We start from the raw sequence: 27,514 nt of genomic DNA, 5'->3' as shown, positions 1-27,514 counted from the left end.
GAATAAAAGCTTCACCATAGGTGTAGATAAACTGAATGTAAGTAGGTTAACTTGCTTATTGTCTACTAAATATACTTTTACAAATACAGACAAGTATGTATGTATACATACATACATACATACATATATATGTACTCAACTACAGATGCACAGTGATACACATACTTAGAAAAGGTATATACAGAATTGTTCTAGATATCACATATATTTGCTATAAAATACATGCTAGAAAGTATGTAAATGCTTCATCATAAAAGTATCATTATGCTTTGTTTATGGCACATACATGTTGTAAACATTTATTGAAAACCTACTTTGTTTCACCACTGGGGTGGTGCTAGAGATGGAGATTGGTTCCTGTCTTCACTGAGTTTTCAGGCTAAATGGGGCCAGCAGAGGAATACAAAACAGTGTGTGTAATACAGGCTCTGATAGGCTAGACTATAGGTGCACAGATGTCAGGGCAGGGCATCTGATTCAGCCAGGATCTTCCTGGAGGAAATCATGCCAGTGTTAACTTGGAGGGTTAATACTGAACCAGGTAGAGGAGATCAGGAATGGTATGCCAGGCAGAGAGAAGAGCTTAAGCAAAGAGGGTTTCATTGCGTGTGTGTGTGTGTGTGTGTGTGTGTGTGTGTGTGTGTGTGTGTGTGGAACTGCTAAAGGTGTAGCAGTGGAGAGTAAGAGGGAGGAAAAAGGAATAGATGTGAGAGAATTTTAGAAGGTAGAATCTCAGCAATCCATTATGTGGGGGTGGGTTAGGAAGAAGCAAGAATTTAGAATGATGCCTGGGTTTCTGGTTTGTTTTCCATGATCAATAATATATTAATAATTAGTTCCAGCGACTGAGTCTTTAGTATGTGCTTTGAACATCCTGTACTAGTCTCCTTTGCACATACTATTTCTAATATTTAAAACACCTTTGTAGGGTAATTGTAATTCTCCTCATTTTGTAGATAAGGAAAATAAAATTCAGAGAGGCAGGTAACAGGTTCCCCAAAAGCCTCAGAATAAGAAGTTGAAGCCAATCTGGAAGGACCTTGGGTATTCCATAGGGTACACTTTGTCTTATGGGCACTGTCATTTGTAGAAGTTTGGCAATGCAAAGCTGTTTGTGGGCTGGGGCAGAGATGAGCTTCTCTCCTAAGGGAAACCTGGTAGATTGCTCAAAAGACAACAGCCAAAGCCTTCTCCTTCCCCTATAGGAAGTTCTAATCCTTGGAATCCACACAACCAGAAGGAAAAAATAACTCAACATCACTTTCCTCCTCCAGCAGTAGCCACTTCACTTCTGGGTACTTCTCAGTAGACTTGGAGCTCTCATATGCTCTTGCAGAATAGTCTCTGAGCTCCCAATTTCTTCTTTGGGTGAGGAGAGTATCTCCCCTAGGCCCACTCTGAAATCATTAGGGATTTACTAATTCTTGCCTTCTGCGATTTCTGTAGATAGCTGTTTTCTTTATCTGCCCAAGGTCCTGGAGAAGAGGTAGGGGCAGAAAGGATGAGAAATGCTATAAAATGGGAGAACCCTGTTGTGGATGGCATAAACTTGCATGCACAGTAACAGACACACACCCCACGTACTCTTACAGTCACAGACATGCACTTCACAGACACATGGACCCACTAGTCAGACACAGGCCCTCTCTCAGACCTATCTACCAATAACACCTACACCATATACATGCACACATACACACTTACAGACACATCTAGAGATACATATAGACACACTCACAATCACTATAGACACACATGCAGTCTTTGCATATTTCTATATTACATGAACACAGAGGCATACCATAAACACATACACAGTACAGACACATAGCCTCAAACATATTACCACAAATTCACACAGAGCTCAGACATAGGCACACAGATGTTCACACATATATACCAGAGACATAATCAGGGACATATAAAGTCACAAATACACATGCCACAGATACACTGAAACGCACATGGAAAGACATACCACAGAAACACCTATGCAGACACATTGTCAGATGGTCAGATACCCTGTACACACACACACACACACACACACACACACACACACACACACATAATCACACAAGCACACTACATATAATGAAATAAATACACTAACAAAAAGCATAGGTCCCTCAACATACCACAGGCACACATCATAAGCATGCTGCACACACACATAGAAAGTCACAATTCCTTAAGCCCACATATTGATAGAAATCCATACATATATGTACAATGTATACCTACAAACCTATTAGGATAATCATATAGAAACATCAAGAGACCTACCATATATTCATCCTAAACACACCTATACCCATGCACTTACTCTCACATGTGCACAGCCACACACCTTGTGAACACACACACTCAGACAGCAGGCACAAACCAAGAGAGCTGTGTTCGCAGAAACCTAGGTTCTACTGTTCTACAACCATTTGACCTCAAAACTATGCTAAAGGCTGTGTGGATTTCACCTTGTAAATGCTTTTGTCCACAAATAACTTTTTTCAGGGTGTGTGTGAGGAGATGACCTATGAAGAAATTCAGGAACATTACCCTGAAGAATTTGCACTAAGGGACCAAGATAAATATCGCTACCGCTATCCCAAGGGAGAGGTAAGGTTTGAAGGGTGGACGGATTCATAGAACTCCTCCCTGATGTCTCCATTCCAACTGTTACGTTCCATAGTTTCCTAAATTGCTTTAGAAACAAGATAAAGCATATTTTGCAGCAACTGCCATCCCACAAGGCACATGATTATTCAGCCCTTGGCTGTCTCAGGTTCTTGCCTGTATGCAAGAGATTCCTCTGTTTTAAAAGCTACATATTTGTCTGCTTATTTCCTCTCTGCTTTCAGGAGGACTTACTTTATCCTATACTGTATCTATGGTATCCTTTCATTAAAGGCATTTGAAATAGTTCAATATACTCTAATTTCCTGACATTTTATCATCAAGTTGTCTAAAGCTCCAGCCTCTCTGGGCTGTGGGTTGGAATCCAAATGGACAATTGCTAACATTTTAATCTACTTCTTTGCCACCACATGAACCAGACCTGATGGTTCCCTATCATATGAGGCAAATCCTCATTGCTTTCTACCCAGTCTCCATTTAGACAGTTCTACATTTTAGAGTATTTATTAGTCATATTCCATTTCTGATACAAATTCCTGAAAACAATTATAAGAAAAGGTAGACATCAGAAAAGATAAAACAATTGATATCCTGTGTTACACAGCATTTTCACATTTTTATCTTCCTCTTCAGAAATGACATTATAGCCCTGGCTGGTGTGGTTCAGTGGACTGAGTACTGGACTGTGAACTGAAAGGTCACCAGTTCGATTCCCAGTCAGGGCACATGCCTGGGTTATGGGCCATGTCCCCAGTTGGGGACCTGCAAGAAGCAACCAATTGATGTCCCTCTTGCACATCAATGTTTCTCTCCCTTTCTCCTTCCCTTCTCCTCTCTCTAAAAATAAATAATTTTTTTTAAAAAAAGGTTTTGTGGGGACTTATACCTAGAAGACACTTTGGGTATAAAATTCTAGTTTGATGGTTGTTTTCTCTCAGCACTTTGAAGATGTTATCTCCACTGTCTTCTGACTTCTAACGTAACTAAGAAGCTTCCTATCAGTCTAATTGATGTTTCTCTTCTCTTGGCTGTTTTTAGGGTCTTCGTATCTTTATTGCTTTTAAGTTGTACTTTGATATGTCTAAATATTAATTTATTTTCATTTATTTTGCTTGGGTTGGGCCCCTGAATCTGAGTATTGGGATTCTTCATCAGTCCTAGAAAAACTCTTAGACATTATATCTTTAACTATTCCTCTCTCACATGCTCTCTATTAGCTCCATCTGGAAATACAATTAGATGTGTGTTAGTCCTGTCTCTATTCTTTAGGTCTCCTTTTTTTCCCTCTTATTTTTGATCTGTTTGCTACAAGTGGAGTAATTTCTTCATCTCTGTCTTCCAAGTCCCTATTTCTTAAGTTGTAGCTAAACTTCTGTTTACTCCATCCATTGAGTTTTCAATTTTAATGAATATTTTTTGTTTCTACAATTCCATTTAGTCTTGTTTCAAATCTACATCATTTGTTGGTAGCATCTTGTTTCTTTCTTACATTTTTTACTCCCTCTTTTATTTCTTTAAAATTTTTAAACATATTTGTTTTATATTTTGCATTATTTATCTTAAGTTTTAAGGTACCCTTTGGGGGGGGGGTTCCTGCTTATTTTCACTTAGGATAGTTTATTTTCCTTGAGTACTATGTGAGCTTCAGTTTGGCAAAAATTTAACTGTGGGAATCCCGTGCAATCTGAGTTGAGAGACACCAGAGAAAATTTCTATTTGCTTCTTCCAGACGCTCTTGTGTGCTAACAACTTGAAATCACTTCTTACTAAAATCTCAACCTAACATTTTCTAAAACACACAGATGGTGTAACGCTTAACCACAAACCCACTGGATGGTAGACTTGTGGTTGTACATTCTTGTAGGAGGCATTTCCTAACTTTTTGTACTAGGAGTTAAGCAGATACATGTTCTTATTGTTCCTCTTTGCCTATACTTTTTTCTAGTTTACACTTTTATTGAAGATGTAGTCATTTGAGGGTCTCAGGTTTATTTGGGAATTTCAGTTGCAACTCTGTAACTTATGCATACTTAAGGCCTTGTCTCCTGTCTCTATAAGGTTTTAAAAACTCCCATGCCTTGATTGATAAGTGCCCCCAGAGTAGTTGTAGCTTCCACATCCACTTATCACTCTTTTTTCCCAAGGTTTTCTTCATTTTTGGAAGCTTATATTTGTTTCTTTTATTTTTTATTTCTTATTGTATTTTTCCATTACCATTTATTCCCCCTATACCCTCCTTCCTCTCACAATCACCACACTGTTGTCCATGTCCATGAGTTCTTTTTGCACAATCCTTCCACCCCCTAACCTCCCCCTTCCACTTATCTGCCATCCTACTCTCTCTGAGTCCATCTCTATTTTGCTTGTTAGTTCAATTTGTTCAATAGATTCCACATATGAATGAAATCATATGGTATTTGCCTGTCTCTGACTAGCTTATTTCACTTAGCATAACGTTCTCCAGGTCCATCCGTACTATTTCAAAAGGTGCAATTTTCTTCTTTTTTACTGCCAAATAGTATTCCATTGTGTAAATGTCCTATAGTCGTTTTATCCATTCATCTACTGATGGACACTTAGGCTGCTTCCATATCCTGGCAATTGTAAATAATGCTGCAATAAACAGAGGGGTGCTTATGTTCTTTAAAATTAGTGTCTTGGTGGAAATCTATATTTATGATGTTTCTTTTATTTTCTTGGTTAGTCAGCAGTGCAGGGATTTATTGTTTTTAGATTTTCTAGGAATTTTTTGTAGTGGGAAGTTTTATTATTGTTATTGATACCTAGTTGAATATATTGATTGACCCCCCTTTCAATAGATGAGAAACTAAGACCCTAAGAAGGTAGTGCATTGCCCAAGGTCATCCTGCTAGGTCAACAGCTGAACTGGCACGGCAACCAATTTTTCCTGATTCCTAGTCTAGAGTTCCTCTCCTCTAGGTAAATATGCTTCATCTCCCTTTATTACTCAAGTATTTTTCTTATTTTTAGTCCTATGAGGATCTGGTTCAGCGTCTGGAGCCAGTTATAATGGAGCTAGAACGGCAGGAAAATGTACTGGTGATCTGTCACCAGGCTGTCATGCGGTGCCTCCTAGCCTACTTCCTGGATAAGAGCTCAGGTACCACTGTTCTCTCTGTTCCTGGCAAGGGGAGTTGGGTGTGATGTGAGATCCTGACAGTAGCAATTGGTGGTTTATATCTTAGTAGTCAAGAGCATGGTATCTAGAACAAAGATGCTTGAGTTTAAGTTTTTGCTCAATAACATACTAGCTTTGGCAAAGTAATCTAAACTCTCTGACCTCAGTTTCCTCATCTGTAAAATGGGGAGAATAATGATGAAGTTTAAATAAATCAACATTTGTTAATAGTTTAGAATATTTCACGACACATATCACGAGCTACATAAATGTTAGGTGCTATTATTAGTATTACTACCATTCTTAGCTAATGTCTTCAAAGCCAACCTTAACAGTATGCCTCATTCTGGAAAAGCTGAGCCAGTATTTCTCTGAAGCATGCTGTCATCAGGTGGTAATGGACCTTTTGTGGCCTCATGATTTTGATTATATTTTTCTATATTTGCTATAGAGATGATTTCCTCAAAATACTGTTTTCATTTTTAAAAATTTAAATGATTTCTTTTTAAAAAATATGTAAACATTGTAATTTACAGAGTATTTATACATTGACTACATATACTGAATCACAAACTAGGGCAGATGGCCTGGCTAGGGACTGTTGTGCCATCCTTGGGTGTGAGATTACACTTCTGATGTGGATGCTGTGGTATTGGCATCTCCCGGACACTATGAGGGTGTGTAAGGATAGAGCAAAGCCATATCTGAAGTGTGCAATGTTTGCAGATGTGTATCATTTCTACATTGTTCCAGAATTGGAACCCAGGGAACTCGAGAACTTGACAGTGGACAAATCATTTCCTCTGCCAGGTCCTCAATCTCCTCACTGGAAAAAGGTGATGGGGATTGAGGTGGGAGTCCTTTTGTTAGCAGATTTCTGATACTATTCACATAGCTACTGCTTGGTGCTGTCTTTGAGACTGTGAGGCAGGCACTGTAACCCAACTGTGCAGATGAGGACATGGAAGCTCTGAGAGGTAAAGTGACTGACCCTACCTAGGTCATGGGGCTCAGAAGGGCTGGGAGGGACATCAACCCCAGATAAGTTCTAGATGTGTTTCCCCACCCCTACCCCCAGCCATGCAATGAGCGTGTCAGCAGCAGGTGCACATCCTGTTTATTTGCACACTACTTTACCCACTTCCTACTTGTTTTCATGCGGGGGCCACACACCAGCTGCTCACAGCTGCCCTGGGAGCTGAGCCCAGCAGGCTGAGCACATGCTCCTACCCCTATTACCCAGGTGAGGAAACTCAGGCCCAGAGAGATGATGTGACTAAGAATGCTGGCCCACCGGACCACAGAGCTGGGACACCCTCAGAGTAGCCTAGTCCAATCCCACGCTGTGAGAGGTGGGACCTCTAAGGGCCAGAGAGAGAGAAGGCAGGGCCAGGCCACTTGTGGAGGCGGTGGCTGAGCGGGGCCAGAGACCTCAGGCAAGTGGGTTCCCTATTGTGAGTCTGTTCCGTCATGTGTGCCACGAGGAACAGTAACTAGGTAATCGCAGAGTATCGGCGAGGTTGGAAGGAGACAGTGCACCAAAGTGCCGGGCCCAGGGCCTGACGGTGATGGTGACAAAGACGAGGAAGAGGAGGAGGAGGAGCAGAATGGATGCCCAGGAAAGTGCCAAAACAGATGTTTCCAGGGGCTGGGACGGATGGCATTGGCAGGACCCTTCACCGTGTAGGGGGAACCTCAGGGGTGGGAAGCCATGAGCGGGGGGGGGGGGGGGCGGGTTCTGGCTCACTGAAGGGAGATGGGGAGTGGTGTGGGCAGTCTGGGAATGCGGGCAGGTGGGTGTCATCGGAGAGTGAGGAGAGGGGGAGGTATCACCCCCAAGACACTGTTGAGCCCCTTGGAGGCAGTGGCGGCAGAGTGCAGTGAGCAGAGCACACCTCTGAACTCAGAGGGTTCTGGGTGCCAGGCCCAGCGCTGCCTCTTCCCGGCTGTGTGCTTGAGGGCGGGCGTCTTCGCTCTCGGAGCCTCTGTCCTCATCCGTGGAATGGGCCTGATCATCCCCTCCCCTCAGGGATGTCTGGTAAACAACACATAGGCCCGTACAGGACATGGTAAGGGAGCAGTCGGAAAACTGTATGCGTACTAGTCAATAACTGGAAACAAGTGAACCGAGGAATTCTTGTCCACCGCCAAGAGTGAGAGGAGTCCGAGGGCACAGGCCTGTGTGGGGAAAAACGCTGTGGAGCTGCCCAGGTGCCCACACACCTCATCTGAGGGCCCGGTGCGCAGTAGGTTCTCAGGAAACACTTGGGGAGCCTGTGGAAGGCCCGGGGCTGGGGGAAGGTGGGAGGCCTGCCTTGGTGTCACGGCAGCCCTGTGAGGGAGGAGGTGGGCCACCTCCAAGGTGACGAGCCTGGCTGTCCTGGGGGACCCACAGTCTGGCTGCATTCCCCAGGGCCCTCCAGCCTCCTCCCTGCTCTCTTCCTCCCTGACTGCCCTGCAGGATGTTGGGGGAGTGGGCCCCTGGGGGGACGGCCGTGGGGAAGGGGTGTGGACAGGGGAGAGTGCTGTAAGCCTACAGGCCTGGGGACTTGGTGACCTCCCTGGCACCCTGTCTCTGATGGCTGCCTTCTCCTCCTTTCCAGATGAACTGCCATATCTCAAGTGCCCTCTGCACACAGTGCTCAAACTCACACCTGTGGCGTATGGTGAGAGTCTCCACCTTCATCTAGGAAAAGGCACTTAGAGGCTATAAGTATGCCTCCAGGTGTACCATTTGCCCAGTAGAGTCGTGGTGGAGGTTTCCTGGGTGGGTAATTGACTGCTAGTAGAGGTGGGACTGGTGGTCGCAAGATAAGAATGGGGAAAAACTGGGGTGGCCACTAAAGAAAGTGGGTCCTAGCCCCTACTTTCTCTGTCTCTAGCAGAGCACTGAGCATAGAGCACCAAGCTGTAGCTGGGGTGGGTTATTGCCAGATGGGATCAGAGGAACAAGTGTATGTTGGGGCCAGATTTAAGATAGGTTTCAAAGGCTAGCCTGAGTACTTTAGATTTTCTCTTGGGGCATTAGTTAGGTGTGAATTGTTCGTGAGCAGGGAAGAGACAGTCTCAAATCTCTTCTGGACTGTGAACAGGGCAGTTGGTGTACTGAAGCCCAGAGTAGAGTGCAATCCAGAGACAGATTTATACAGAGGGGGTTTCTATAGGCATTGGGCCTCCTCTGCCAGCACCAGGCCCCGATGATACCACCTTCCTCTTGCTTTAGGCTCCCCAAAACTCCCTTATGACATTCCAAACCTCTGATGTTGCCATAACCATTGTCCTCTAAATAAACTTTACCTGGACTGATGGTCCCAAGGCAGTGGCCCCAGGACCCTTCCACCACTTCACCACCTGACTCAGCTTGGAGGATCCACAGAGCTCCATCATTATATACATTATAGATCGCTGTGTCCCAAACCACAAGAGTTGGGGGAGGCCCAAGAGATGATCTCTTTTCATCTTCCCACCGACAATTGAGCAATGGGAGCTCAGAGAATGCTGAGGCTACTAGGGGAAGAGCTAGGAGGATGTCCCATTGGCTGCTTCTTAGGCCTGGTGTCTTCCCCACACATCACACAGCTGGTCTACATTCCCCTCCCCACAGGGAAGTCACAACTGCATGCAGCAAGGAGCTGGGGGTGTGGGTGGTCATGGAGGCTGTAAGGGAGGCTGAAAGCTCAGGGGAGACCTGTGCTTTCCTAAGGGTTTATGGGTAGACGGGTTGCTCTTTTTGAGGCTGCAAAGTGGAGTCCATCTACCTGAATGTGGAGGCCGTAAACACACACCGGGAGAAGCCTGAGGTAAGTGAGGGACTTCGTGGCCTAAGCGGGCATATGGCAAAAGCACCCTCCTGCACTGAGAGGCCACCCCAGTCCCACAGACCTTGGGTGTTTCGCACCATCAAGCAGATAGCCAGCACCCAGAAATGCTGGAACCACAGCCCAGACTTGGAGGCACCATGGAGATGCAAGGCTAGAGCAACCCCTGCCAAAAAGGCCTCAGGCTAATTCCCCCAGACTTGCCTGAGAAAAGCGTCAGGATCCAGGGTTGGCTGGAGGAGAGCCTAGTAATGAGGAGAACAGACCCGGGATGTACTGGGGCTCCACACTGCTGTCTCCTTCCTATTAATGTTGGGCTTTCTCCTCTCAGAATGTGGACGTTACCCGAGAACGTGAGGAAGCCCTGGACACCGTCCCTGCCCACTACTGAGTCCTTTCCAGGAGGCCAAACTACCTCTTTCCTCACTGTATTCCACCTCTAGAAGCTTCTACCTTTGTTCTTCTTCTACACTGAGAAGACTGGATTTGGCTTCACTGGGAGAGTCCTGCTTTCAGTGAAGAGGCCCTCAGCAGTTCTAAAACAGGTCTTGATTTCTAGCTACAACCAAGGAGCTGTCTAGTTCTGGATGAAACTTTTTTCTTAATTTGCATTCCCTGAGCAATGAAAACTTCTCTTGCTGCCTTTAAGAGGGGAGAGATGGTCATTCTGAGGCTTCTCCCACAGGATCTTCTTAAGATCCTGACCCTGTAAAGTGTCTCTAGTACTGTGGGGGTGTGGAATGGGAGAGAGCTTCCTGGCAGAAAGAGTCCTGGGGTAGCACCTCCAAAAGTGAGGTAGGAGATAGATCCCTGTAACTGCCTGTTGGCCTTGTTCTTTGGTGAGCAGTGTGGCTGGGGGCTTGGCACCATCATCCCTATACTCAGAGAAGCTGTTCTTGGACCACAGTACTCCTCTCTTCTCCAATTCTTGCTGCCACTCTGAGTGTTATCACTGTCCATATAAATAATCCAAACAATACCCTGGCTTCCCAGCCCCACTCAACTCCATTGATCACCCATTCCATGGATGTTGACATCATGTAGACTTCTCCCAAGTCTGACTTCTTAAATATAAGCATACCAGTGTCTGACCACTGGCCCCTAGTCCTTACACCTTTCTGTGTCATCCACAAGATCCCTAGCAGCATGCCTCCTACACAGTAGGCATGCACATAGTATTCCTGGGCAGGTCCCAGCAACCCAGTGCTGGAAAAACATTCATACATTCACTGCCTTTGTTCCTTTGTCCTTACATCACAACCACCAGCAACCCAAACCTTGTATAATCCACATGACTTTTTTTGGTTGATCACTGCTTGAAGAAAATCTACATTTAGCTGCTTCCACAGCCAGCCTTAAATCCTGTTCAAAGTCAGAGTCATCCTCTATTTTCTGGCACTCTATGCCATCCCACCTTCTCAGGGATGCACTACTTCAGTCAATTCCTGACTATTCCTTTTCTATCTACTGTCCTTCTCTGTTGACCCCATGGTCTATAAAATATGGTAGAGCCTCTCTCCTATCCCAATAAAACCCTCACTTGTTTCTATGTCCACTTCTAGTTATCTCCCTCTTTCTCCTTCCATTCTTATAGAAACATCTCTAAAATGAATCTATAATTACTATCCAGAACCTTCTCCCTCTGCATTCTGTTCCAGGCCTTCCCCCTCCACATCTTTGTTCAAGCTCTTATCCCCTTGCATGCCATGCTTTCCCCAGGTCTCTATCCCACTGAAGTCATACTTGCCTTTTAGCCTAACCTGGCCTTTTAGCCCACCCTTCCCTCAAGAGTTATGCTGATCTCTAGCTCTTCTATGAACCCAAAATATTACTCACAACCTAAGCACAATTATAAAAAACTCTAATTCATTTTGCAAATTTAATGTAACTCTGATACCAAAATATGACAGTACACAAAAAGCAAACAATAAAGCAGGATTGGCAACCAAATTTTTCATAGCATGCCAACTTCAGCTGATTGGTAGTATTTGCTTTTTGCTTAGACTGCTTGGTGAACAAAGATTCCAAGGATGTACCTTGGCTCCATGGGAAGGAAGGACTGCTGCAACTCACTAGTGATATCTGTAAACATGGGAAATAAACCTGAACACAAAACACCAAAAAGGAATATATATTAGCACCAAATGTACAGTTTTCTCATACTTCTCCCATTGTCCTCATTTTCCCAGCCTGCCTTCCCACCTTGGGGTTTCTTATAACATCTCCCAACACTTATATTAATACCCATGGGCCTTAGCTGTGGAAATGCTGTAATTACCTGAAACCTCACTAGCCATAGGAGAAACTGCAGGCACCAAGGCTGGTGGCTCCACCACCAAAGGCAGCACTGTTGCTCAGTCCACCGCTGAAGCCAGCACTGGTGTTCAGTCCACCACTGAAGCCAACGATAGAGCTGGGTCCACCACTGAAGCCAATGCTGGTGCTGGGTTCACCAGTAAAGCCAATGCTGGTGTTGAAACCACTGCCAAAGCCAATGATGCTACTCAATCCTCCATCGAAGCTGGTATTAGGCCCACCACCATAGCCATCACTGATGTTGAGGCTACCACTAAAGCCAGCCCTGGTGCCAAGTGTGCTGCCAAAACCAGCATTGACGCCCAGTCTACCATCAGAGCCATCGCTGGAGATTAGTCCACCACCAAAGCCAGCACTGGTGCTCAGTCCACCACTGAAGCTAGGACAGGTACTTAGTCCACCACCGAAGCTAGTGCTGGTGCTCAGTCCACCACCACCAAACCCAGTGTTGGTAGTTAACCCATTGCCAAAGTTAAAACCCACACTGGTGCTAAGTCCATTAACAAATCTGGCACTGGTAGCTCCACTGAAGCAGGTGCTGGTGCCAGGAGGGCCACCGAAGCATAGGTTGGTGTTAGACACATTGCCAGAGCAGAGGCTGGTGCTGGGATCTCCACCAAAGCCAATGCTGGTGCTGGGAGAACTTGCAAAGTCAGTAGTGGTGCTAAGTGCTCCACTGAAGTCAGCACTAGTGTTGAACACACTGCCAAAGCCAGAGTTGGTGGTGGGTACACCACTGAAGCCAGTGCTAGTGCTGACAGCACTACTGAAACCAGCACTGGTGTTGAGTGCACCACCAAAGTCAACACTGGTCCTGATTGCACCACCAAAGCTGCCACAAGTACTGGGAGAGCCACTGAAGCAGATGCTGGTGCTTAGTATACCGTGAAAGTCAGTAATGGTGCTGGACGATCCAGTGAAGGAGACACTGGTGCTGAGTATGCTATCAAAACCAGCGCTGGTGCTAGAAGAACGACCGAAGCAGATATTAGTAGTGAGTGTGCCACCAAAGCTGGCACTAGAGCTGGGAGGGCCACCAAAGCAGACGCTGGTACTGAGTGTGCCACCAAAGCCAGTGCTGGTACTAAGTGCACCACTAAAGACCACGCTGGTGCTGGGTGCACTGCCAAGGCAGGCACTAGTAATGAGCACACCACTGAAGCCAGCTGTGGGGCTCAGTGTGCCTCCAAAGCCAGAGCTGGTTCCATCACTGAAACTGGTACTGGTGATCAGTGGGCCACTGAAACTAGAACTGACCCCACCATTGAAGCTGGCACTGGTACAAGGTGTGCCACCAAAGCTAACACTGGCTCCACCACTGAAATTGGAGCAAGTGCTGGGTGTGCCACCAAAATTAATGCTGGTTGCACTGCTGAAGCTGGCACTGGTGCTGGGTGTGCCACCAAAGCTAATGCCAGTTCTGTCACCAAAGCCACCACTGGGACTGGGTACACCACTGAAGCTAACACTAACACCATTGTGGAAGCTAGCTCTGGTGCTAGCTCCTTTGCTGAAGTCGATGTTGGTGCTGACATCTGCATTTTCTTGGGCTATGGCCTCAGTTTCAAATGAAAATGTGCTCCAGGCCTGAGCATCATCGCCTAACTCTTCCCTTGTTAGGTAGTCGATATCCATGTCATCCCAATTCCAGGGCCCAGCCACAGCTTCCTCTCCATTTCCCATTTGGGATCTTGCCTCAGCCCTGGCCTCAGCCTCAGCTACAGCCACAGCTGCAGCCTGGACGTCCATCTCCACTGCGCCCTGGTACTGAGCAGCCCAGTCCTTGGGGTCTCTTTTCTGCACCTGAAATGGGAATGATAATCATTATAAGGAAAATAACATTATAATGACGTATTAAGTACATATTATGGGCTTTGTATAAAACCAATAGCAGTACTTTTTTTTTATTCTTCATTTCTGGGGCTCTTTCATGGATCAGTCTTGAGATCCAATTTCAGCTTTAATAACTTAGGTGCTGGGTGACCTTGAATAAGTCACTTAACCTCACTGAGCCCGTCTTCATCTGTAATTTGGGAAATGGTAAGAGAGTAAATATACATTATGGATTAAATGTTGTGCCCTTCCCCCAAATTCATATGTTAACGTACCACCCATCACTGTGAATGTATTTGGAGATAGGGCCTGTATGAAGGTGAAGTTAAATGAAGTCATAATGGTAGAGCTCTGATCCAATAGAATTAGTGTCCCCAAAAAAAGAGGTTCTCTTCCCACCATGTGAGGACATAGCAAGAAGGACATAGCCAGTGGAGAAAGAGGTTTCACCAGAAACTGACACTGCTAGACCCTGATCTGGGACTTCCAGCCTCCAAAACTATGAAAAAATAAATTTCTGTTGTTTAAGCCACCCAGTTTGTTTTGTTATAACATTCTGAACATACTAATACAAAATATGAAGAATGAATAAAACAATGTACTTTATGCTGAGCAGCATCCTCAACATAATGACAAAATGAACTTCCATATGTTTATATAGGAACTGAAGGCTTCCCTGTACCTGCCCATCCTTGCACATAGCTTGCCCCCATAAGGGGCAACCCCTACCTTTAATATATCAAGTCACAGAAGGTCTCCTATTACCTTGCAGGCAAACTTCAGGACTTTCATCTTGCTAGTCTCATGGTAGGAGCGCAAACCCCAGAAGACCTCATATTCAGGTGGTCTGCTGTTGGGGACTTTCCTGTACTCCAGGTACCTTGGAGAAAGGAAATGAAACTTCCTTCTAAACAAACAAATCTGTTGTCTAACCACTGTATACCAGTGGCAACCTCCTTCAAACAAATACTAAACCCAGCTCCTGGAGAAAGATTTCCAACACCTTCCCTCCTCAGATTCACTCCCAAACACAGTTCATGGTCTTGACCTCCAATATGAATCCCTTTCCCATTAGCTACATGCAAAGTAGTCGCTTAGTATTGCAAGGGAGGCATGTATAGGGCATGATGTCACAGGAAGGCCAAAGTATCCTGCCACCTGTGAGGAGTAAACCCAAGTTCCTGTTGGGTGTGTTGTAAACAGAGGAGCCATTCTTCAGGCACCCTGCTCTGAGTACACCCGGTAATAAAGGCCTTGTTTTTTATCTGGCCCAGCTCTGGAATGGTCACCCATGAGAACTGTGGACAGGGCTCAGTTTTACAGCACAGGATGCTGATACCTGTAAAACTAGTGTAAGGAAAGGGCTTATCAAGCACTTTCTGAACAAGACCAACACACCCAAAACACTTCAGGGACTGACGATGCCTTAAAACACCCCTTACTTCTGCTTCACAAATTCATCCACAAACTCATCTGTGATGAGTTTCCTCACTTTCCCAAAGAGTCGGTGCCTCACTATGACGAGGGGAAAATAACCCATGAACTGAGATCAGAACTTCCAAGATGAGGGCAGAGGCATTTTCTAGCATGGAAGAGACCCTTCTAGCATGTGTGGCTATCTTAATGAAACCAGAAAAGTAGTAAACTTATACATGGTCACTAGAAGCAGGCAGCTGAAGCCAAATGGCTCTTTGTCAGGGATGTCCTGAATGTCTATCTTATATCTCATCTTAAAATAGACAGGGGACATAGTGAAGAGAGGGAGCAGGGAGGTCAGAATGATTTCCTCACCCACCCAGGTCAGAGCCATGGGCCCTCTACCCAGTCCAGCACCCCAGCCCGCTCCACCAGACCACCAAGCTGATGCAATCCTGAGACCATCCTCTCTTGCCAAAGGACAACATGGATAGCAAGCACTGAGAGAGCCCAATCATACCGAGGGTGCAGCCCCAACTTGCACAACACCTCCCAGATGACAGCTGCAAGGGGGGCAGAGGAGACAGGGATAGAAAATGAACACGTGGAATTCCAACAGTAGCCACCCATTCAGCTGCATGCCCGGCCACTCACCCTCATTGGCCTTGTTGCCATTCATAAAAATGACACTCAGAATCACCATGAGAAGACCTAGTTTGGGTGTATCCTTGGTCCTAGGGAAACAATAGGACAAAGACAGTATTTATGTCCTGCACACATCTGAAAAAAAAGAAAAAAACAACACACACCAGCCAGCTCACTAGGCTAGACTCTCCCAGATTCCTCAGGTACAGGAGAGTTCTGCCCAGTCTATTCTTGAAGCTCTATGTGAACCTGGGCAAGACACTTAGACTCGGTCTCCTACTCAGTAAAATGGGAAAATCACATCCTCCCCTCCCCAGGTTGCTGAAGAGGATGGAAGAAATCCTAGCAACCTGGTATGACACAGGCACTCAGTCAATGTGAGTCCCTCCTTTCTCTCCCAGAACTCTCAGCCACAAGAGAATTCTGGGCATAGCCCACTGATGATCCTGCTCTTTGAGCATCATGACCCACCCACACCAGAAAGCCCTCCCTTGAGTACTACTCTACCAAGGCCAGTAGGAAAAGACAAGCAATGACAGGTCTGCTCTGCTGGGAAGCTTCTGGACAGACGACCTGACAGTAGGAATGCCCCACCCCAGCCTTCTACACCCTTCAGTCAATCATAATCAGGCACCACTTTTGTGCGCAGGGTTCCAACTACATGCAGGAGCTAGAACAGAGGCTTTTCAGGCCCTGTCTTTCCTGACTCTCCAAGAAGGTGTGTGGAGAGAGGACAGGGATGGGGTAGTACCATGGACAAAAACAGAAGCCTCCCTCCCACCCCAGACCTTCCCCAGCTTACGTTCCCAGTATGCCTGCGGAGGATTCCTGAGTGCTGATGAGAATATACAAGCTACTCTGCTTATCAATTTCCTTCAGATTGACTCGAAACATCTGCCAAGTAAAAGAATAACCTGTGAGATTACAAAATCAGCCTACGCAATGAGCTTCCTGAGCACCCTACACCTCCCTGTGTACCTGGGGGGAGGAGTTGTGGGGGGGGAGAAATTAGTGAGATAATGTACATAAAGTACTTATCTATGAGGCCAGTACACAGCAAACAGGCAACAAGTGTGCTATTATAATCAACACTACCTTTGTAATTAGTAGGAATGCAGGCAGAGAGAGAATGGCAAATGGAAGGAAGAGGTGAGCATCTGAGATACATTCCAGGACATGTCCAGAAGCAGACAGAAGCCAGGACTAAGTTGGGTGGCTTAAGTCCTAGCTGTGCCCTTACCCCTGACTTGTTGTATGACTCTTGGAAAGTCTGTACATCTCCCTAAGCCACCATCTGCCCATCTGCAAAGTGAAAGGGATGGCTTAGTGAGTCTCTGTGGTCCCCACAGAAGGGACATTTTACACCTTTGCTCAATTCAAGTCTTCACCATTGTGCCCATCCCCCAGGGCTACTCCTTCACCATTTCCAGAGCATAGCTTGCTCGTTCAATGATCTCTGGGAAATATTCATCATATTTTTGGATGACATCCTTCAGCATGTCTGCAGGAGGGGGTAGATGGGAGCAACTGGACTTACATGAGGCAACAGAGCAGCAGCCCTATGCTAGCACTGTGGGGTCAGTGTAGTCTGAGTCTTAAACTGTGTTCAATGGGAGATGCCATTAATACAGTGCGAGTAGAGTAGGGGAAGACATATGAGAGAGAAAGGAGGCCACAAAGGTAAATGATTACCCCCAGGCCATGGGGAAGAGGGGAATGGAGAAGAGAGTTCAGGGAAGAGGGTTGGTATTATTCTACCTGAGCACTTGATGGGGATCTTTGGTCCTTAACCAACAGATATTTCACCAACTTATTTGTCTGGGAGAAAAGAAATACATGGGGAAATCTCAGTATGTTTTCAGAAAAGTTGGAAGAATGACAGAGAAGAGAGCAGGTGAAGAAAAGACTGGGAAGCATAGGATTCTTATCCTTTCTTGAAAAATGGCCACATATCAGGGTGATGGAGGCCTCTGGCCCCATGGGATCAACCTGTAATTACGGCAACCTCTCTCATCCCCATTCAGATGCTTGAACTGCATCATCAGAAGGAAGGTCCAGAGGCACCAGGTGAAAGAGATGGCTCTGTCTCCTTACGCTGCCTCTCCTGAAAGTCCCCTAAACCCTCCCTGTTGTGGGTCCTGATCTTACTTTTGGCCACCCTGAGTCTTAGATGTGTCTTTCACTGCCTTCCAGGCAGGAATTTCATTTCCTTGCTAGGAAAGGAGCAATCCAAAGGTGGAGCCTGGAGTTCCTTTTCTTCTTTTGGCCACCACTAACTCTACTAGCTGTACCCCTCAGACAAGTCTTTTCTTCTCTATGTGGCTAAATTTTCTTATCTGTGACCCCTAGCTGGTAAGAGTTACTTTCAAAACATAAAAACATAGCCTGTGTGACTGTACCCAACCCAAAGCCTGGCATATGGTAATTACTATGTAAATTAAATACACACTGCATTATTCCCAGGTTGTATCTAAGTGTATGGATGTCTTATTTTCCCATCAATCTGTGAACTGCCAGGGAGCAGAAACTACAATACATCACATTCTTCTCAGCATCTCTCACAGCCTATCTGAAGACGAAGACTGTCTCAGAGTAAAAACACTCAGTAAAACTTTATAGAATAAATGAACAAACTAAGAGGACAGGAATAAAAACCAAATGTGAATTTAAGGATGGTGATATTAGACATCTCACCTTTTGGTTCCTCTTGCCCCGGGTCCTGGTTGTGGGCTCCAGACTCAACTGAGCCAGGCAGTCATCTGCCAGGGCCTGGAGAGCAGCAGCAACCTGAGTCTCAATGGCACTTATATTGGTCTGAGAGCTGGCCATCTTGGCCTGGACTCCTTGGTCAACAATTTGAGTCCTGTTTTCAGCTGCCCAGGCCTTGGTGGCAGCCTCCCAAGCCCTAAGCCCTCTTTTGACCTAGAGGGTAGCTGCTAGAGCTTTTCTTGGGTTGTGGCCTCAGAAAACTCATAGGCAAAATTTATGCAATTATTGGCAGCCTTCTTGCTTTTGGATTTTTTGGGTCTGGATAGCTGCTGCTGAGGTCTCAATCTGCCTGATATCTCTCTCAATGGTGTTTGGGGCCCCTAGAAGCTCAGTGTCAGTATTTGTGCCTTTAACTGTTGACTTCTTGTCTTTAGAGGCTTTCTTAGTTCGAATGAAGGCTGCTGTGACCTGAGTATTGGTTGTCTCATTGGTAATTTGATCTTGGGTGGTAGCTACGTGGGTGGTGTTTGAAGCCAGTGAGATCTCAGCAGCACTATATATTGCTTTATTGGCAGCCTTCTTAGCCTTCAAAGCTTTCTTAGGCTTGGTGAAGGCTATTAAGGTCTGGGAATTGGTTGACTCACTGGCAAGTGGAACCTGGATAGTCTGTTGGATGACTGGTAGTTATAGGGCCTGCAAGAGTGACTTGATCTGTGTAGTGACACTCTCGCTGCCAGTTGGAGACTGAGGCCTTTGGGGTGTCTTAGGAGTAACTCTCTTTGCCTCGTTGGCTTTCTTAGGCTGAGTGGTGACTGAAGACGCCTGAATATTGGCTGCCTCTGTGGTAGCTGAAACTTGGTTGAACTGGGAGTTGATTTGCAGTTTTAAAACCTGCAAAGGTATTTTGGGTTTGTTGATGGTAAGCACATTGGAAGATGGGAGTGAAGAGGCAGCAGGTATTGTCTTCATACTAGCCTTAATAGGGGCCTTCTTGGTCTTGCTTTTCTTAGGCCGGTTGGCAACTGAGGGATCCATAGTCAGGGGGTTGTTTGTTGCCGTCAAGAGGGTATGCATCAGCAAGACACTGTCTTCTTCAGTGGTCTCAGCCTGTACATCCTAAGGGAAGTGAAGCCCCAAGCCCCCATGGGGAGGCACAGGGCCCTACACACTTAGTATTATGATCTGCTGATCCATTTGACCTCCCTACAGCCCACCCCTTTCCATGAAGGTCTCCCCTTGTCTGAGCAGTGATTGAAGAGGAGGGTGAGGAAAAAGGGAGAGAGCAACAAAAGACCCAGGGTGTATTTTTTCTGTTCTTCCTCCACCATGCAGGGGAAGACTGAAACACGCTAAGCAGGAAATTATGCAACTATGGAATGGTAGGAGACTCAAAGCAAGAAGTGAACTCAAGATGCGGCAGCTGGCCTGGCAAGAAGGCAGAGAAGCCTCACCTGGAACGCGGACGTCCTATAACCGTAGTTATTTCTCCTATCCATTTTTCTGGGAGGCCAAATAACAGCTGAACCTGAGAGGAAGGGGTCTGAGTTAGGGGAGAATGAGAGGGAGGGGGAGACTCATCAGACTTTCTGAATTAGAGAGAAACTTCATCTAATCTTGGGACCCAAACCCTTTGCCTAATGGGTTTTCATACCTAGAAACCCAGACCATTTGGTTTCTAAAATCTACATCCTTCTGCGTCTAAAAAGCCATGAGTCAGTTCTACCACCCCGCCCCCTTACCCTACATTCTACCGCAACTCGATACTGCGCATGAGCAACACCTATGGCCCCGCCCATCTCAGGACCTCAACGCACAGGCGGCTTCGGTGAACCAGACAGTCCGACCACCTCAATCCCACAAGCTCCACCCCACTCCAACAGCCAACACCCTCCGATCTGCAGTACCTCTTTGCACTGCCCCTTGCCCAACACCGCCCACCTCTCCTCAGCCACACAGCTACTCACCCCACCTTTCCTATATGCCCCCTCCCTCCGCTCTGCAGTACCTCTCTGCACTTCCCCTTTCTTTTAAAATGCCTCCTCCCTCTGTTCTGCAGTAAGTCCCTGCACCGCCCCTTCCCCCAAAAGCAATCCCCCAGGGACCAGTCCCAACCTTTCTGCAACAGATACTTCACCCACAACGCCAAAGATATTATGCGTTTGTGTGTTCCTTGTTCCCAAAACCTACCAGGTTCTGTCCCTTCCTTTTTCAAACAAGAATCTACTGCGTATAGCCCTTCTTCTCGCCTGTCTGACCCTGCTCCTTGCAGCTGTTCAAAAGCTGTTCATTCAGCCCCATCCTTTCTCCCAAGTCCTCAACCCTACTTTCTAACCCAAATCATTCTGACCTTTTTTTTTTCTCCAGGCTTAAGGATTCCTGCCATCGCTTATCTCCCTCCAGAACGGGGTTCTGCTCCGTCCCTTCTACCGCCTGAATTATTTCTTGATCTCTCCTTTCTGCAATACCAAACAAGTCTGCATCCCTCCTTTCTGTGGCCTGAACAGAGTCCAAGTCTTTCCATTCAGTGGCCCAAAGGAAATTCTGCCTCCCCCTTTCTCCCTTGCGAAACGGATCCCGGCATCTCTAAACCCAACCACTTAGATGCTGTTAGCTCTCAAACGCCTAGGATGTTTCCTTCCAAATTTAGCAGCATGTGGAATCAAACACATTGAAGCTGCAGCCAGAAGAGACCCACAGAGTTTTCACGAAAGCTGTGCACCTTAGCTCACCTTGTCCTTTTGAATCCAGAAGGCATCTGCTCTCTCCAAGCCTCTCCTTGGGTCTAAGCCAGTCCACGCCCCCTTCCCAGCCGGAAGTGGGCCTGCCTCATTCCGCCTCCAGAGGGGTATTCTTCCCTGCCTGTCAACCTCCTTCCCGCTCCCTGCTTCCACCTTTCCTTTCTCCTCGATGTGGTCTCTTTTCTGCTCACTGCCTCTTATTCAGCAATCAGTCTCTCCTATTTTCCAGTTGACTTCTCTGTCCCCGACCGTGTATCCCCATTCCTATTTGATTCCTCGGTTCCCGCTCAGGGGACTGTGCTCCTCTGGGCTCCACTCAAACCCTACTCTACTGTGCCTGCTTACTGTCTGCTCCAGTCCACTCCATTCCCACAGAGGCTCTCACAGTCACATTTCAAAGCACAAAGCTGACCATACCTACAGTCTCCAAGGGATCTCTTGGCTTGAAGACTTAAATGCAAGCTCCTTAGCCTGTTGTTCAAGGCCTTCCACGATCGGCCCTTGCCAGTCTCTCAGAGGCCTCAGTCACAGTCGATGACTTACCATCCCCCAAACATGTTCTGCCTTCTGCCAATGCCATACCTTTGCTCACGCTGTTCCTCTACCTGCAATGCCTTTCTTCTCCACTCCAGCCCCCACATGCCTTCCTGTAAGAGGTGTGCCCTCCTAAAAGGACTGGTTCAAATGCTGCTTTCTCCAAGAAACCTTCTCAGGTCACCCCAAGTTAATTAGTTTTTTCTTCCCCCTTACTTTGTTGCATGGTTCTGTCAGAGTACTTAACAAACTGGGCGAGAACTCTCTGTTTACTGGTTTATTCTCTGTCCTATCTGCTTGATTCTGAGCTCTTTGAGAGCCCCATCACGCAGATATGGTTCAGATCTGAGACCCCAGAACTCATGTGCTGCTTAACAGAGTATACATTGGAATGAAACATTACATTACCTTTTTTTTTTATTTTTAATTAATTTATTTACTTTTTAAATACATTTGTCTCTGCCTTCCCCCCCCTCTTTCCCTTGCCCCCTCCCACCTTCCCTCCCTCAGCTCTTCCCCTTTGGTTTTGTCCATGAGTCCTTGCTATATGTTCCTTGACTTTCCCCTTCCCTTCCCTTTCCCTGCCCCCCGCCCTCCTTCCCTCTTGTCTCTGTTGATTTCTTTTCCTTTCAGTGTTGCTGGTATTATTTTCCTTGCATCTTTGTATTGTTGGTTAGGTTCAGCTTATAGGTGAGATCATATGGTATTTGTCTTTCGCCCCCTGGCTTATTTCGCTTAGCATAATGCTCTCCAGTTCCATCCATGCTGTCGCAAAGTTTAGTACTTCTTTTTTTCTTTCTGCTGCGTAGTATTCCATTGTGTATATGTACCAGAGTTTTTTGATCCAATCATCTACTGATGGGCATTTAGGTTGCTTCCAACACTTGGCTATTGTAAATTGTGCTGCTATGAACATTGGGGTGCATAGGTTCTTTTGTATTGACGTTTTGGTGTTCTTAGGGTATAGTCCCAGCAGGGGAATCCCTGGATCAAAAGGCAGTTCCATTTTCAGCTTTTTGAGGAAATTCCACACTGCTTTCCACAGTGGCTGCACCAGTCTGCATTCCCACCAACAGTGGACTAGGGTTCCCTTTTCTCCACAGCCTCGCCAGCACCTGTTTGTTGATCTGTTTATGATGGCCATTCTGACCGGTGTGAGGTGGTACCTGATGGTGGTTTTGATCTGCATTTCTCTGATGGCTAGTGATGCTGAGCATCCTTTCAAATGCCTCTGGGCCCTCTGTATCTCTTCCTTGGAAAAGTGTCTGCCCAGGTCCTTTGCCCATTTTTTGATTGGATCGTTTGTCTTCTTGGAGTGGAGTCGAGTGAGTTCTTTATAATTCTGGGAAATCAAACCTCTATCTGATGTATCATTAGCAAATATATTTTCCCATAGGGTTGGCTCCCTTTTCATTTTTCTGATGTTTTCTTTTGCCGTGCAGAAGCTTCTTATTTTGATGAGGTCCCACTTGTTTATTCTTTCCTTTATGTCCCTTGCTTTAGGAGACATATCAGTAAAAAAATTGATGCGTGGGATATCTGAGAGTTTCCTGCCAATGTTCTCCTCTAGGACTTTGATGGTGTTGTAACACAACTTTTATTAGAAAAGTTATACATAACATAGCATCAAGTATTTTCAGGAACAATATTAAACCCAATAAGCAACAAAAACCAGACTAACAAAATGTGTAACAAGGAACTAATGACTTTTCTATAATCAAACATTCAATTATCTACAATGTCTTTTTACAGAGGGAGAAAAATGGTTTCTAGGCACATTATATTGAAAATAAAGTTACCATTCTCAAGAAAATGAATCATTAAAACAGTTACCATTCTCAAGAAAATGAATCATCAAAACAGTAATTATGTGTTCATAAATTTAAAACATTTCACTTAATTTTAAATTACTGGGTATACACTAAAGTCTGAGTTTCAAAAGTGATTTTTTCCCCCACAAAAGTGCCAACACTTAAGCTGGAACTTTAGTGTAATTTTGCCCTAAAAGTTAAGACATTTTGATAATCATAATTTCTGTCACATGATTTCTGGTGCTATCTGGTCTGTTAATAATAAACCCTTTATTTGGATGTTTCTCTTCACTTGAATTATAGGAAACTGGATACAAGATTTCTGTTGCAAAGCTATTAAAGTTCCAAACACAGAGTATGCAGTGTTGGAAAAAGAGGTCAGTAATGAAACTTATAATAAATATCAGAGAAGTCATTATTTTTACAGCATTGTCTCCCTAAAGGTTAAGTTAACCAGGTGTATGATTTCCCATCAGTCTGTCCTTTTAGCTGGCATAGCAATTTCTATTTCCATGATTCAGATACTCAAATATATCCAAACATCTTTTTAAAACTTTTATTTATAGTTCCTGGAAAGTTATAAATGTTTAAGTTCATTCTGCTCTAAAAAAAGTCTATTTCTGCTCATTTTAGAGTCTCACTAAAACAACAGATTTCAGGATAGTAAGGTTCATTAAAAAGATTCATGGAATGATTTATAAAATATAACACTTCTAACCAAGTCCTATCATTTTGTAGCTGAGGGGATGAGTTACAACACAATTTCTCACACCCCTTGGTCATGATGGAATTACACTTTAAAAACAGATCTCGAGGACAATCTCTGGGCACCAGGCCTGAATATACAGGTTACCAAGAAGATTGCCAGTGTTACTGATGGGGAAAAGCCAATTTCCTTCTAAGACTCAAACCATAATTCTTAAACTGTCAGGCATTTTTCCTGAGAAGTTTTCCTTTCCAATGGAGAACAAAGATTAAAATCCCGACTTTTGACTGCTACTCAACATTATTACATGTGCCAATATTGCACACATCGGTTCTGAACTGTTGAAATAATCTTCTGAGTCCTTGGGGTACTTGTTTTCTCCATCAGAACACAGTCTATATAAGAAGTTTCCCTTAAAGATGAAACTGATAAAATTAAAATACTGGAAAAAATGAAAAAGGCAGAGACTTCGTACAGACAAAAATTAGGACTTAAAGAGTTTTGTGTGCCCTACGCACAGGGGCAATTTGTGCACACTAGTGAAATGAACACTAGCTACAGTGCTTCTAAGCTGCTCAAATAATGTGGAACCTGGGTCCAGGTGTTGCAGTGATGTCACTGTACAGTTCTTCCTGTGTCAGCTCAATAGCTTGCTGCTTTTTAAGAACCAAGAAACTTTGCTGCGACTTGCTTTCTGTTAGTGTTTCGGCATAACTCAAGGAAACTGATAGATTCAGCTCCAGTTTTAGCAAGAGCTTGCTGAAGACCATGAAACATCTGCTGAGTCCTTTTGTTCCATTTTCTTTCTTCTTGATCTTGATCACCCTCCGAAGCATCTTCATCCTCCTCCTCTTCATCATCTTTCTCCTTCTCCTTCTCTGGTAGAAGATCTAACTCTGGAATTAACTGACAGATATTTGGAGGCTCTTCTGGGGGCAGCTCTACAGGAGGTATTTCCACCTGCTCTACCTGCTGAAGAGGGATCACAGTCTCTGGGTCGATCTGTCCTGCTTTTCACTTAACTCCCTGAGGTGGTGGTGGGGGCATGGCCAACTCATCCAAGTTTGTTCTGCTGGTCTCCATCACTGACTCCTGCAGGCAGCTTTGCTCTTCCAAAATGGGTTCATCGATAACATCACGCTGCTGATGTTGCTGTTGCTGGTCTTTTCGGGGAACCTCTGGATTTTCAAATTCTTTGAGGAATTCATCCAAATTATCAGCCTCTCCTCCCTTCCTCCTTTTTCTAAGATCTTCTGGAACTAGAGGTGTAAGACAGTGTATAAAGAGCCTCAGTTATCCCACAAAGGCTGGGCAGGTAAGGAGAAGAGCTTTTCCACTCCCCGTGTCCCTTTCCACATCATCAATTTCTTGGTGGTCGGTGCCAGGTCTAAAGTGGTAACAATGTCAGAATAATCACTAAATTGGGCTCTAATCATCTTGCTATCCAACTCTTTGACACTGTCAACAATTAGCTTCCTCGTCCTCTTGGCTTTTGTTTCTTTGACAGTGATGTCAGTAAGTTCCAAAGCAAAGGCTTCTTCCTCATTCAGAACAAGTGTCATTCGATCAGTCATAGATGGCATTGGTTCAACAGGATCCACTGAATCAGGACTGTCAGGCCCACGCATTGATATGTTATCATCCTCATCCATATCATCATGTGCAGGCTGTTTTGGCAACATAACCCCTGTCTCAGACAGGGCGGGAGGATCATCGAAGATACTGCCATCATTATTACTAATAAGATTGTCATCTAATATGCCACTATCATTTCCTTATCTAAAATTGTCATCCTTATATTGGTCTTCATATTCTAAATGGTTAATTTTTGCATTCAGATTGCTGGTGCTCTGTTCTGGCTCCAACAGGAGGTTAGAAGCACTAGTGCTTACTAACATGTCATCATCCTCAAAAGCTATTCCTTCTCTCATTATCTCACGATCATCCGTCCCGAAGTCACCAAAATCATTTTCTTGTAGAATACTGATGTTCCTAACTTCTTCTCTCATGGTTATCCCTTCCACCCTACTCTGGTTCAGGCTGAACAGCTGGGCCACATCGATGTCATCTAAGTCAGGCAGTGGCTGATCAAAGTGACGAAATTCTTCAGGTAAAGTAATGGCATTGTAAGAATCTTCTTGGTTTTCTTCTGGAAGATCAACAACACCTTGCCAAAAGGCCATCTTTATTTTAATGAATGCTTCATTACAGTCTGGAAGGAGGCATTTGGCTTTTCTGTGGTAGGTTCAACCTACTCCCAGTAAGAGGTGTCCTGATGTTCAGAGTGCCATGTTCGCCTTTGGTGAGATGATGCTCTCCACACTGCTCTCTAAATTGCACTCAACACATGGGCTTTGGTTAGCTTCTTATCTTAGTGGGCTGCTAGCCAAGTTTTGTCTAGAGGCCCTCTTTTACTGAGGACAAAATGTGTGTAGAACATTGTTCTGGTTGACCATGAAACAGGAGGAAACCCAGCTCTCCACTGGGAGTGGAGCTGGCTGGGTGGCCTGGGGAGGGGACAGGGCCAAAATTTTTAAGTTTTAAACACTTATGTAAGAATATACAACCATAAAGTCTTTGAGGATATCTTTATTATAGAAAATATATTATGATTTTTGAGATGGGAAAGAATTTGTTAAAGATTCAAACAGCACAATCCATTATTATAAAATGTATGAAAATGTATCAAAATTAAATATTTTTGGTGGAAATAGACAAAGAAAACAGAAGGGTACAAGACAGGCAGAAAATTGCAATGTCTCTAAAAAATGACTGATATCTAGAATACATAAAGAATTCCTGAAAATCAGCAAAAAATGCACAAAATCTTTTTCCTGCTAGAAAAATTGAGTAGAATATAAGTCAGAACTATCAATAGACATTTCACAAAAGTATATAACCTAATAATTAATAAATATAGGGAGAAACACCCATTATCACTGGCAATCAGGTAAATGCAGATTTTAAAAATAAGACCAGTCAATATCTATCAAATGGGGGAAATTAGCAAATCAGATAATATAAGCTGATGGTGAGGATATGAAGAAATGGGAACCTTCAATTACTTCAGTTGAGAATATATACCAGTGAAGTCATTTTAAAGGACACTCTGACAGTATTAAATGCAATGTAGAATCCATTGCACTGTAACTGAGCAGTGCTACTCCAGAGAAGCTCTCTTAGGCCTATCAAGCAATATGTACTGTATATTTATT

General features: G+C 44.9%; 2 protein-coding genes, 1 non-coding gene and 1 pseudogene across 6 annotated transcripts in view; 1 reads left to right on the top strand and 3 right to left on the bottom strand.

Moving 5' to 3' along the window:
• PFKFB1 (6-phosphofructo-2-kinase/fructose-2,6-biphosphatase 1) overlaps positions 1 to 14,306 on the top strand; it is a 61,477-nt gene extending 47,171 nt beyond the window's left edge. For 3 of the 4 annotated variants that reach the window (XM_054565741.1, XM_054565740.1, XM_054565742.1), the window contains 5 exons: positions 2,512 to 2,616; positions 5,626 to 5,755; positions 8,377 to 8,439; positions 9,509 to 9,573; positions 9,923 to 14,306. In XM_054565741.1, coding sequence (XP_054421716.1) covers positions 2,512 to 2,616; positions 5,626 to 5,755; positions 8,377 to 8,439; positions 9,509 to 9,573; positions 9,923 to 9,982 — 423 coding nt within the window. In that variant the 3' untranslated portion in view covers positions 9,983 to 14,306. The remainder of the gene's footprint in view (positions 1 to 2,511; positions 2,617 to 5,625; positions 5,756 to 8,376; positions 8,440 to 9,508; positions 9,574 to 9,922) is intronic. The other variant, XM_054565743.1, reaches the window with a different exon arrangement.
• LOC129064600 (trophinin-like) lies at positions 11,881 to 20,006 on the bottom strand. Its single transcript, XM_054565737.1, is given in 14 exon segments — positions 11,881 to 13,710; positions 14,506 to 14,620; positions 15,183 to 15,251; positions 15,677 to 15,719; positions 15,811 to 15,890; positions 16,604 to 16,695; positions 17,223 to 17,302; positions 17,560 to 17,583; positions 17,586 to 17,619; positions 17,709 to 17,834; positions 18,496 to 18,749; positions 18,752 to 18,830; positions 18,832 to 19,671; positions 19,962 to 20,006. Coding segments are annotated over 14 exon segments (3,711 nt in total).
• On the bottom strand, positions 14,854 to 14,982 carry LOC129064617 (small nucleolar RNA SNORA11). The gene has a single exon (XR_008528510.1). It is a non-coding gene; the product is annotated as a small nucleolar RNA SNORA11 (small nucleolar RNA).
• A 4,868-nt stretch (positions 20,007 to 24,874) lies between the features above and the next one.
• Positions 24,875 to 26,739, bottom strand: LOC129064555 (double-strand-break repair protein rad21 homolog; annotated as a pseudogene).
• Between the last annotated feature and the right edge of the window lie 775 nt (positions 26,740 to 27,514).

The sequence above is a fragment of the Pteronotus mesoamericanus genome, unplaced genomic scaffold (assembly GCF_021234165.1).
Source record: "Pteronotus mesoamericanus isolate MK-2021 breed Mesoamerican mustached bat unplaced genomic scaffold, CSHL_Meso_final contig_166, whole genome shotgun sequence".
NCBI classification, from domain to species: domain Eukaryota; kingdom Metazoa; phylum Chordata; class Mammalia; order Chiroptera; family Mormoopidae; genus Pteronotus; species Pteronotus mesoamericanus.
This window is presented reverse-complemented; position numbering and strand designations above follow the sequence as displayed.